The sequence below is a fragment of the Chiloscyllium plagiosum genome, chromosome 3, assembly GCF_004010195.1.
Source record: "Chiloscyllium plagiosum isolate BGI_BamShark_2017 chromosome 3, ASM401019v2, whole genome shotgun sequence".
Taxonomy (NCBI): domain Eukaryota; kingdom Metazoa; phylum Chordata; class Chondrichthyes; order Orectolobiformes; family Hemiscylliidae; genus Chiloscyllium; species Chiloscyllium plagiosum.
Window position 1 is genome coordinate 136,990,329 of NC_057712.1, and position 12,223 is coordinate 137,002,551.

The 12,223-nt window shown below is 50.1% G+C and overlaps 1 protein-coding gene across 1 annotated transcript in view; it reads right to left on the bottom strand.

The window, feature by feature from the left end:
* LOC122540217 (peroxisome assembly factor 2-like) overlaps window positions 1–12,223 on the bottom strand; it is a 43,949-nt gene that overhangs the window by 21,517 nt on the left and 10,209 nt on the right. Inside the window, exons 6-9 of the mRNA XM_043675609.1 lie at window positions 11,509–11,620; window positions 10,386–10,594; window positions 8,381–8,576; window positions 1,079–1,155 (exon numbers count right to left, since the gene is read on the bottom strand). Of these exons, the coding sequence (XP_043531544.1) occupies window positions 1,079–1,155; window positions 8,381–8,576; window positions 10,386–10,594; window positions 11,509–11,620 (594 nt within the window). The remainder of the gene's footprint in view (window positions 1–1,078; window positions 1,156–8,380; window positions 8,577–10,385; window positions 10,595–11,508; window positions 11,621–12,223) is intronic.

The following is a 12,223-nucleotide window of genomic DNA, read 5'->3' on the forward strand; positions in this document are numbered from 1 at the left end:
CCCTGAAGGTGCTGATTCTCTCCCTCTCTCTCTCCCCTGCAGGTGCTGATCCTCTCTCTCTCTCTCCCCTGAAGGTGCTGATCCTCTCTCTCTCTCTCCTGAAGGTGCTGATCCTCTCTCTCTCTCTCTCTCCCCTGATGGTGCTGATCCCTCTCTCTCTCTCTCTCCCCTGATGGTGCTGATCCCTCTCTCTCTCTCTCTCCCCTGAAGGTGCTGATCCCTCTCTCTCTCTCTACCCCACCCCCGAAGGTGCTGATCCCTCCCTCTCTCTCTCTCTCTCTCCCCTGAAGGTGCTGATCCCCTCTCTCTCTCCCCTGAAGGTGCTGATCCCTCTCTCTCTCTCCCCTGAAGGTGATGATCCCCTCTCTCTCTCCCTGAAGGTGATGATCCCCTCTCTCTCTCCCCCCTGAAGGTGCTGATCCCTCGCTCTCTCTCTCCCCCTGAAGGTGCTGATCCCTCTCTCTCTCTCCCTGAAGGTGCTGATCCCCTCTCTCTCTCTCCCTGAAGGTGCTGATCCCCTCTCTCTCTCCCTGAAGGTGATGATCCCCTCTCTCTCTCTCCTCCCTGAAGGTGCTGATCCCTCTCTCTCTCTCTCTCCCTGAAGGTGCTGATCCCTCTCTCTCTCTCCCCTGCAGGTGCTGATCCTCTCTCTCTCTCCCCCCTGAAGGTGCTGATCCTTCTCTCTCTCCCCTGAAGGTGCTGATCCTCTCTCTCCCCTGAAGGTGCTGATCCTCTCTCTCTCTCTCCCCTGGTGGTGCTGATCCCTCTCTCTCTCTCCCCTGAAGGTGCTCTTCCCCTCCGAAGGTGCTGATCCCTGCTCCTCTCTTTCCCTCCCCTCCTGAAGGTGCTCATTCTTTCTCTCTTTCTCCCTCTCTCCCCCCCTCCCTCCCCCGAAGGCGTTGACTCTCTTGCGCTCTCTCTCTCTCTCTCCTCGGAAGATAATCATACCCTTAGGTCCCATCTGGGCATCACTTTCAGTATCAGCCTTGATCGTATTAAATGGGGGAGCAGGTCGAGGGGCTGAATGGCCTCCTGCTGCTCCTTGTTGCTGTGCAATGACAGAACGAGGGGTACTTACCAGCTATTCCTTAAGCGGCTGCAGGCTGCATGGCTAGCATGGCTCAGTAATGCACACAGGTCACTCAGCTGATAACCCTGGGAACAAACACAGCAGCGTCACAGTACACTGTCAGGGTACAAACACCCAGCTCAGTAACATACCTCGAGCCCAGTCATCACCCAGTCCAGGGGGATTGACCCTCTCGCTTCCATCTTCCTTCCTCCCTACCTATCCACTTCACTCTCCTCTCTGACCTATCACCTTCTTCCCCCACCTCCATCTACTTATTGCATTTCCAGCTACCTTCCCCACCCAGCCCCCATTCCCTCCCATTTATCTCTCAGCACCCTCAGCCCACAAGCCTCATTCCTGACGAAGAGCTGATGTCCAAAATGTTGATTCTCCTGCTCCTCGGATGCTGCCTGTCTTGCTGTGCTTTTCCAGCACCACACTCCTGACAATGATCCAATCCAGCCTGCATGCACTTCTCAAAGGCACATCACTCCTGATGAGCTGAATTAACTTTTCAATCAAGTTGATGAAAGGAAAGCAGTAGATGTCACCTCTATGAGATTTAAAAAGTATTTGACCAAGTCCAATGTAAAATGATGATGACAACATTGAGGCTTGTAGACGAGGAAGGTTAGTGCTCAAATACACTATCGCTAAGATCAGAAAAAAAAAGTCAAGTTGGTCAGATATTCAGATTGGAGAGTGGTCGAAGGTGGATCTCCCCAAGTACCAGAGCTAAATCCATTACTAAGTCACTGAATGGTTTGGAAATTGGAATACAGAGAGTTTTCAATACTTGCTGAACATTACTAAACTTGGAAGACTGGCAAACAGCAAAATGTGATGCAAAGCAATGGGAACAGGACAGAGATAGCTCAGTAGAATAAGCAGACAAGTGAATGAATTGACTATGGGAAGGTGGGTACTGGCACGTTTCTGTGAAGTACTGACCCTCGGTGATCAAAACGTCCTGGCAGAGATGAAGGAGCAAGCCACCTGGGAGCATACGTGCATCAGTCTTTGAAGGAGACAGGTCATATCAAGAGATGGTTTACAAAGAGTATGGGTCTCAGGCTTATGATTACAGGCACTGGACACAATAGTAGGAAAGCAATGTTTGGATTGTGCTTGAAGTAGAGATTAATGGATTTCTAAATATCAAGGAGGTGAAGGGAAATCGGGATGGGGTGTGTAAAAGGCATCAGAGTGTTTGATCAGCCCTAACTGCATTGCATGGGAGATGGACCGAATGGCCTACTCCTGCTCCTATATTCATGGTGAGAAGATCAGAGAGGGACAAGGGTTCCGAGTGTACCTTCAGGGGTATTTCCCCCTGTAATTTGTTTTGACCAGTGAGAACGGAAGCATCCATCAGACTAGCTTCTTTGGAACAAGGCAGGCCGAGGGGACAGTGATCATTCTGTCACCAGGTTTATGGAACAATTCAGAGCAAGAATCATTAACTCATGGAAGACCCACTTTGATGGAGTAAGGATGGACCAGGCCCATGGAAACTAAAATCAAACATCGACTGGTCTGACTGTACCTGGACAATAAGCTGCCTTCAAAGCGGGGATGGTTTGGACACAAGGTAGAGTCTGTCTCATGAGAAACACACAGCAAGCCTGGTCCAGAGATCCCTGAGCAAGACAGATAGGAAAGTGACGCTTGTGACAGGTGTCAGGTGGAAACCACATTCAGGAAGCAGGTCAGATCGGAAAGGTTCAGGGCAGGGGGGTGTGTGAGAAAGAAAATGAGAGAAGCAGAGTACTTATGCTAGACCATTACCAACTTTGGTCAGGCCCCGATCTGTTGTATCAATTTCTGCCAATCACATTTCAGGAAGATGTGAAGGTGATGACAGGATACAGAGGTGACTTATCAGAGTGGGCTTTTATCCAGGGCTTTTAGCAACAAGGCTAGGTTGGAGAATCAGTGACAGCACCTTCCAAACACACAACCACTTCCGTCGAGAAGGACAAGGGAAGCAGAAACATGCTAAACTAATTCAGCAGGGTGATGGGAACCTACATTGTAGTTCGAGTATACAGGAGGGTGAGAGTAGTGAGGTCAGAAATAAGGTTTCAAGGTGGCAAGAGGGCACCAGCAAGCAAGGTGAAGGTTTGGCGTATGTCTACTTCAACGCCAGGAGCAACTGGACTTGGGACTTCAATGTTGTGGCTATTTCGGAGACATGGTTAGAGCAGGGACAGGAATGGTTGTTGCAGGTTCCAAGATTTAGATGTTTCAGCAAGAACAGAGAAGATGGTAAAAGAGGGGGAGATGCGGCATTGTTAATCAAGGACAGTATTACGATGGCAGAAAGGACGTTTGAGGATTCATCTACTGAGGCAGCATGGGCTGAGGTTAGAAACAGGAAAGGAGAGGTCACCCTGTTGGGAGTTTTCTATAGGCCTCTGAATAGTTCCAGAGATGTAGAGGAAAGGATAGCAAAGATGATTCTCGATAGGAGTGAGAGTGACAGGGCAGTTGTTATGGGGACTTCAACTTTCCTAATATTGACTGGGAATACTATAGTTCAAGTACTTGAGATGGATCAGTTTTTGTCCAGGAGGATTCCCTGACACAGTACGTAAACAGGCCAACAAGGGGCGAGGCCACATTAAATTTGGTACCGGGTAATGATCAGGTGTTAGATTTGGAGTTAGGTGAGCACTTTGGTAACAGTGACCATAATTTGGTTACGTTTACCTCAGTAATGGAAAGCGACTGGTATATATTGCAGGGCAAGAGTTACAGCTGGGGGAAAGGCAATTACAATGTGATTAGGCAAGATTTAGGAGGCATGGGGTGGGGAAGGAAACTGCAGGTGATGGGCACAGTTGAAATGTGGAGCTTGTTCAAGAAACAGCTACTGCGTGTGCTTGCTAAGTATGTAACTGTCAGGCAGGGAGGTAGTGGTCGATCGAGGGGGCCATGGTTTACTGAGGAAGTTGAATCTTTTGTCAAGAGGAAGAAGGAGGCTTACGTTAGGATGAGCTGTGAAGGCTCAGTTAGGGTGCTTGAGGGTTACAAGGTAGCCAGGAAAGACCTAAAGAGAGAGCTCAGAAGAGCCAGGAGGGGACATGAGAAGTTGTTGACAGATAGGATCATGGAAAACCTTGAGGCTTTCTATAGGTATATTAGAAATAAAAGAATGACTAGAACAAGATTAGGGCTGATCAAGGATAATAGTGGGAAGTTGTGCGTGGAGTCTGAGGAAATAGGGAAATGCTAAATGAATATTTTTCCTCAGTATTCACACTGGAAAAAGACAATGTTGTTGAGGAGAATACTGAGGTACGGGCTATTAGACTAGATGGGATTGAGGTTTGCAAGGAGGTGGCGTTAGGCATTCTGTAAAGTATTTAAAAAAAAGATAAGTCTCTGGGCCAGATGGGATTTATCCTAGGATTCTCTGGGAAGCCAGGGAGAAGATTGCCGAGTCTTCGGCTTTGACCTTTCTGTCATCATTGTCGACAGGAATAGTGCCAGAAGACTGGAGGATAGCAAATGTTATACCCTTGTTTAAGAAGGGGTGCAGAGACAACGCTGGTAATTATCGACCAGTGAGCCTTACTTCAGTTGTTGGAAAGGGTTATAGGAGATAGGATTTATAATCATTTAGAAAGGAATAATTTGATTCGGGATAGTCAAAACAGTTTTGTGAAGGGTAGGTCGTGCCTCACAAACCTTATTGAGTTCTTTGAGAAGGTGACAAGACAGGTGGATGAGGGTAAAGCGGTTGATGAAGTGTATATAGACTTCAGTAAGTTGTTTGATAAGGTTCCCCAGGGTAAGCTATTGCAGAAAATACGGAGTCATGGGATTGAGGGTGATTCGGCAGTTTAGATCAGAAACTGGCTAGCTGAAAGATGACAGACAGTGGTAGTTGATGGGAAATGTTCATCCTGGAGTTCAGTTACTCGTGGGGTACCGCAAGGATCTGTTTTGGGTCACTGCTGTTTGTCATTTTTATAAGTGACCTGGATGAAGGCGTAGAAGGGTGGGTTAATAAATTTGCAGACGACACTAAGGTCGGTGGAGTTGTGGATCGTGGCGAAGGATGTTGTAGGTTACAGAGAGACATAGATAAGCTGCAATGCCATGAGGTCATGCTGCAGCTGTACAAAACTCTGGTGCGGTCACATTTGGAGTACTGCGTACAGTTCTGGTCACTGCATTATTGGAAGGATGTGGAAGCTTTGGAATGGTTTAGAGGAGATTTACCAGGATGCTGCCTGGTATGGAGGGAAGGTCTTATGAGGAAAGGCTGAGGGACTTGAGGCTGTTTTCATTACAGAGAAGTAGGTTGAGAGGTGACTTAATAGAGACATATAAGAAAATCAGGAGTTTAGATGGGGTGGACAGTGAGAGCCTTTTTCCTCGGATGGCAATGGCTAGCACGAGGGGACATAGCTTTAAATTGAGGCGTGATAGATATAGAACAGATGTAGGTGGTAGCTTCTTTACTCAGAGAGTAGCAGGGGTGTGGAACGTACTGCCTGCAACAGTAGCAGACTCACCAACTTTAAGGGCATTCAAATGGTCTTTGGATAGGCATATGGACGTTAGGTAGACAGGCAGGTAGTACTGAGGTGGTGGGGAGGCTGCAGAAAGATTGAGACAGTTTAGGAGAGTGGTTCAGGAAATGGCTGATGAAATTCAATGTGAGCAAATGCGAGGTCTTGCTCTTTGGGAAAAAAAAGAGTACAGGCATGGACTATTTTATAAACGGTGAGAAAATTCATAAAGCCAAAGTACAAAGGGATCTGGGATCTGGGAGTGCTAGTTCAGGATTCTCTAAAGGTTGACTTGCAGGTTGAGTCCATGGTTAAGAAAGCAAATGTAATGTTGTCATTTATTTCAAGAGGGTTGGAATATAAATGCAGCGATGTGCTACTGAGACTTTATAAAGCTCTAGTTAGGCCCCATTTAGAATACGGTGTCCAGTTTTGGGCCCCACACCTCAGGAAGGACATACTGGTACTGGAGCGTGTCCAGAGGAGATTCACACGGATGATCCCTGGGATGGTAGGCCTAACATACGATGAATGGGATTCTGGGATTGTATTCATTGGAGTTTAGAAGGTTGAGGGGAGATCGAATAGAAACTTACAAGATAATGCATGGCTTAGAAAGGGTGAATGCTGGGAATTTGTTTCCGTTAGGCGAGGAGACTAGAACTCGTGGGCACAGCCTTAGAATTGGATGGGATCAATTTAGAATGGCAATGAGGAGACATTTCTTCAGCCAGAGAATGGCAGGCCTGTGGAATTCATTGCCATGGAGCGCAGTGGAGGCCGGGACGGTAAATATCTTCAAGGCAAAGATTGACAAACTCTTAATCTCACAAGGAATTAAGGGATATGGGGAAAGTGCAGGTAAGTGGCATTGAAATGCCCATCAGCCATGATTAAATGGCGGAGTGTACTCGATGGGCCAAATGGCCTCCCATCCAATCCTATACCTTATGGTCTTATGGATGAGAATTGAATAGTGTTAGTTAGATGGGCTTCAGATTGGTTCCACAGATCGGTGCAACATCGAGGGCCGAAGGGCCTGTACTGCGCTGTAATGTTCTATGATCCATGGGAGCACCACACCCCGCAAGTTCCCCTCCAAGACACTCCCCATCCTGACTGGGAAATATCTCACCATTCCTTCACTGTCGCTGGGTCAGAATCCTGGAATTCCCTCCCTAAGGGCATTGTGGGTCTACCTACAGCACATGGACTACACGGTTCAAGAGAACAGCTCACCCCCACCTTCTCAAAGGGCAATTAGGGACAGGTAATAAATGCTGGACTAGCCAGCGACACCGATGTCCTATGAAGGAGGTTAAAGGGGAGGTTAGATACAGTTGTACAAAGGCGAGGTAAGCAGCCCACACTGACTGACTCGGACCCTCAACCAGCCAGCACTGACTGACCCGGACCCTTGGCCACCCCGCACTGACTGACCCGGACCCTCAACCAGCCAGCACTGACTGACCCGGACCCTCGGCCACCCCGCACTGACTGACCCGGACCCTTGGCCAGCCCACACTGACTGACCCGGACCCTCAACCAGCCAGCACTGACTGACCCGGACCCTCGGCCACCTTGCACTGACTGACCCGGACCCTTGGCTACCCCGCACTGATCCGGACCCTAGGCCACCCCGCACTGACTGACCCGGACCCTCGGCCACCTTGCACTGACTGACCTGGACCCTTGGCTACCCCACACTGACTCGGACCCTCGGCCACCCCGCACTGACTGACCCGGACCCTTGGCTACCCCGCACTGACTGACCAGGAGCCAGGCCAACTGCACTGAATGACCCGGACCCTCGGCCCGCCCGCACTGACTGATCCGGACCCTCGGCCACCCCGCACTGACCCGGACCCTCGGCCCGCCCGCACTGACTGACCCGGACCCTTGGCTACCCCGCACTGATCCGGACCCTAGGCCACCCCGCACTGACTGACCCGGACCCTCGGCCACCCCGCACTGACTTGGACCCTCGGCCACCTCGCACTGACTGACCCGGACCCTTGGCTACCCCGCACTGACTCGGACCCTCGGCCACCCCGCACTGACTGACCCGGACCCACGGCCACCCCGCACTGACTTGGACCCTCGGCCACCTCGCACTGACTGACCCGGACCCTTGGCCACCCCGCACTGACCCAGAGCCTAGGCCACCCCGCACTGACCCGGACCCTTGGCCACCCCGCACTGACTGACCCGGACCCTTGGCCACCTCGCACTGACCCGGACCCTCGGCCACCCCGCACTGACTGACCCGGACTCTTGGCCACCTCGCACTGACCCGGACCCTTGGCCACCTCGCACAGACTGACCCGGACCCTTGGCCACCCCGCACTGATCCGGACCCTCGGCCACACTACACTGACCCTGACCCTCGGCCACCTCGCACTGACTGACCCGGACCCACGGCCACCCCGCACTGACTCGGACCCTCGGCCACCCCACACTGACCCTGACCCTCGGTCACCTCGCACTGACTGACCCGGAACCTTGGCCACCCCGAACTGACCCGGACCCTTGGCCACCCCACACTGACTGACCCGGACCCTTGGCCACCCCGCACTGACCCGGACCCTCGGCCACCCCGCACTGACTGACCCGGACCCTCGGCCACCTCGCACTGACTGACCCGGACCCTCGGCCACCCTGCACTGACTGACCCGGACCCTCGGCCACCCCGCACTGACTGACCCGGACACTCAGCCAGCCAGGACTGACCCGGACTCTTGGCCAGCCTGTGACCGTGCGTTATGATCCTGGCTGGGATACTCACAGCTGTTAACTTGGCGAGCTTGGCCAGGTTGACATCGTTGCCCAGGGGCAGCTCGGTACTCAGTGCTGTCAGTATAAGCTTCCTTTGGTCCTCGGAGAGATTCGCCATTCCCACTTCATGAAGAAACAGCGTCTGGACATCAGTAAAAAGGTCCTGCAGCCGGCCCACTGTCCCAACCACCACCACTGGGTACTCACTGAAACCAACAAGAGAAATGGTCAGACACTGCACCAGTCAGTCAGATAGAAGCCTCCTGAATAGGAGAAGCCAGCCCACTCTGCTATTCAATAGGATCAGATCTGATCTGCTTGTGTTTCCAATTCCATATCCCTATACTGGGGATAGTTTAGTATCCCTAGTCCTCGATCCCCTGTCCAATCAGAAAGCACCTCCTTATGTAAGACCACCTCCTGATGTTCCATCAGTCACACAATGCCTAATGCCTTCTCACTCTGGACTCACCCACAAGAGGAAACATCCTTTCCACATCCACATTCAGGATCTTGTCACCTCTGACCTTTCTAAACTCGGGTGGAAACAAGCCCGGTCTGTCCAACCGGTCCTCATAAAACAACCCACTCAGCTAATAACCCTGCTCTGTACCACCTCCAAAGCATCTACATCCTTCCTTAAATACAGAGACCAAAACTGCACACAGTATTTAAGATGTGACCTCCAAAACTGCCTGTATGGCTGAAACATTTCATTCAGCACAGATCCCCTGTGGATCTCCATTGTCACATGCTGTCAGTCAGACACTGACCTATTTATGCACAGTCTCAGTTTTCTGTCAGCCAGCCAGTCTTCTCTCAGTGTGAGTACATTAACTCGACACCATGAGCTCATACTCGGCAGAATAACCGACAGATGTGGAACCTTGTCAAATATCTTTTGGAAATCCGAATAATCCACCAACAGTCTCCTCTTTACCCGCAGCACATGGTGCTCCCTCCGAGAACTCCACGAAATCGTTAAACACCATGCTGAGTCTCCCTGATTACCACAAGATTTTCCAAGTGCCTAGTCAGAACATCTTTAACGATTTAGTCGACCAACTTCCCGAGATGGATGTCACGTTAACTAGCCAAGAGTTTCCAGTTATCTCCTCCTCCTCTCTTCAGAGAAGGAGTTACATTTGCTACAATCTGTCCTAACAGAATGTTTCCTGAACCTAATAAATTTTGGAATATGATCGTTTCATTAATCTCTGGCTTTAACTCTTCACTTCTCCAGCTGACCTTCATTTCCCAGGTGCTTGTATTCCTCAGTTTATATGATGTTGTTTGTATTTACCATTATTACTGTTTGAAAATATTATTACTGTCTGTATTTCCACAAATGTTCAGAAGTACCTTTTCACTATTATTGTCTGTAATCCAGATTCCCAATCTTCAAAAGCCCTTCTTCCAATGTGATTGAATTTAAAAAAGCTTCAAACGCTCCAGACCTACACACAGTCAATTTTTACTTTCTTCATTCACAGGTTGAGGGCACTGCTGCCTGGCCCAGCATTTATTGCCCATCCCTAATTGCCCAGAGGGCAGTTAAGGCACAACCACATTGCTGTGGGTCTGGAGTCACAGGTAGGCCAGTCCAGGTGAGGATGGCAGTTTCCTTCCCCAAGGGACATTAGTGAACCAGATGGGGTTTTCCGTCAGTCAGCAATGGATTATTGTCTCCATTTGATTCTTAATTCCAGGTATATATTGAATTCAAATTTCACCACCTGCCGTGGCAGGATTTGAACCCAGGTCCCCAGACGTTACCTGGGTCGCTGGATTAACAGTCCAGTGATAATATCACTAGGCCAGCATCTCCCTCTCTCATGATAGCATTATGGGTTTCCTTCCTCTCATTAACAAGCCACCAGCTGGAAAAGCCTGGTCCCTGGGTTTGATAAACAGGACGAGTGTCACTAACCAATCAAAAACAGAGTAGGGAGGGGTTAGAACTTCAGGCACAGGCATGGGCGTATACTCTCAATCAATCACTTATCACACCGTACCGGCAGCTCAGGGGGAGGGACTTCATCAATCGGTGAAATGAAGAGATCAGGCGCGAGTCTGCACCGACATTATCCCTCATTCTTCCAATCATCGCCATGTTGTGCAACAACAGGACACTCGGACAGTACACCTCAGCTTCTGCAAAGGCAGCTTGGAGCTTGGCTTCGGAGGCCGCGGTGGAATCAGCAGAGAGACACACACAGTCCACCTGGAGGGGAATTAGAGTTAGTACAGAGACACACACAGTCCACCTGGAAGGGAATTAGAGTTAGTACAGAGACAGGCACAGTCCACCTGGAAGGGAATTAGAGTTAGTACAGAGACACGCACAGTCCACCTGGAGGGGAATTAGAGTTAGTACAGAGACACGCACAGTCCACCTGGAGGGGAATTAGAGTTAGTACAGAGACACACACAGTCCACCTGGAGGGGAATTAGAGTTAGTACTGAGATAGACACAGTCCACCTGGAGGGGAATTAAAGTTAGTACAGAGACACACACAGTCCACCTGGAGGGGAATTAGAGTTAGTACAGAGACACACACAGTCCACCTGGAGGGGAATTAGAGTTAGTACAGAGACACACAGTGCAGCAGTACCTTTGCTCTCTGGAGCCACGACTCGCCTTCTCTCAGCCTCGTATAAATACCTCCCTAGATCTCCCTTTTTTTTTAAAAGCTTTGACAAAGGGTCAGTTAGACTCGAAACATCAGCTCTTTTTTCTCCTGACAGATGCTGCCAGACCTGCTGAGATTTTCCTGCATTTTCTCTTTTGGTTACACACACTTTGACTCTGATCTCCAGCATCTACAGTCCTCACTGTATCTCCATCACTGAGTCCCCCACTATTAACACTGGAATTTACCACTGACCAGAAACTCAACTGGATTCACCCCATAAACACAGCGGCTACAAGAGCAGGTCAGAGGCTGGGAATACTGCGGTGAGTAACCCACCTCCTGACTCCCCAAAGCCTGTTCACCATCTGCAAGGCACAAGTCAGGAGTGGGATGGAATACGTATGTTCGGGTAAAGCTGCACAGTGTTCAGTATAGGCAGACATGATTATGCACACCATCAATATCAGACTTACTGTACCTGGCCCAGATTCCCTTCACTGACCTTTACTAGATGCAGGTTGAACTTGGAGCAAGCAGCTTGGAGCACCGTGGTCTTCCCACACCCACTCGGACCCCACAACAAGACACTGCATGGCCAATCTAGTATTGGAGGCCTGGGAGGATACAGGAAACAAAGGTCAGGAGATATTGCACACACTGTCCCCATCACACACTCCCAGGGACAGGGACAGCACAGTATTAAATACAGAGTAAAGCTCACTCTACAAGATGATTAGGGGTTTAGATAGGGTTGACCATGAGAACCTTTTTCCACGTATGGAGTCAGCTATTACGAGGGGCATAGCTTTAAATTAAGGGGGGGGTAGGTATAGGACAGATGTTAGGGGTAGATTCTTTACTCAGCGAGTCGTGAGTTCATGGAATGCCCTGCCAGTAGCAGTGGTGGACTCTCCCTCTTTATGGGCATTTAAGCGGGCATTGGATAGGCATATGGAGGATAGTGGGCTCAGGTAGGTTAGGTGGGCTTGGATCGGCGCAACATCGAGGGCCAAAGGGCCTGTATTGCGCTGTATTTTTCTATGTTTTATGTTCTATATACTGTCCCCATCAAATACTCCCAATTCCAATACCGAACAACCCAGATGGCCTCCTTCTTCAAAGACCGCAATTTCCCCCCAGACGTGATCGACGATACCCTCCACCGCATCTCCTCCACTTCCCGCTCCTCCGCCCTTGAACCCCGCCCCTCCAATCGC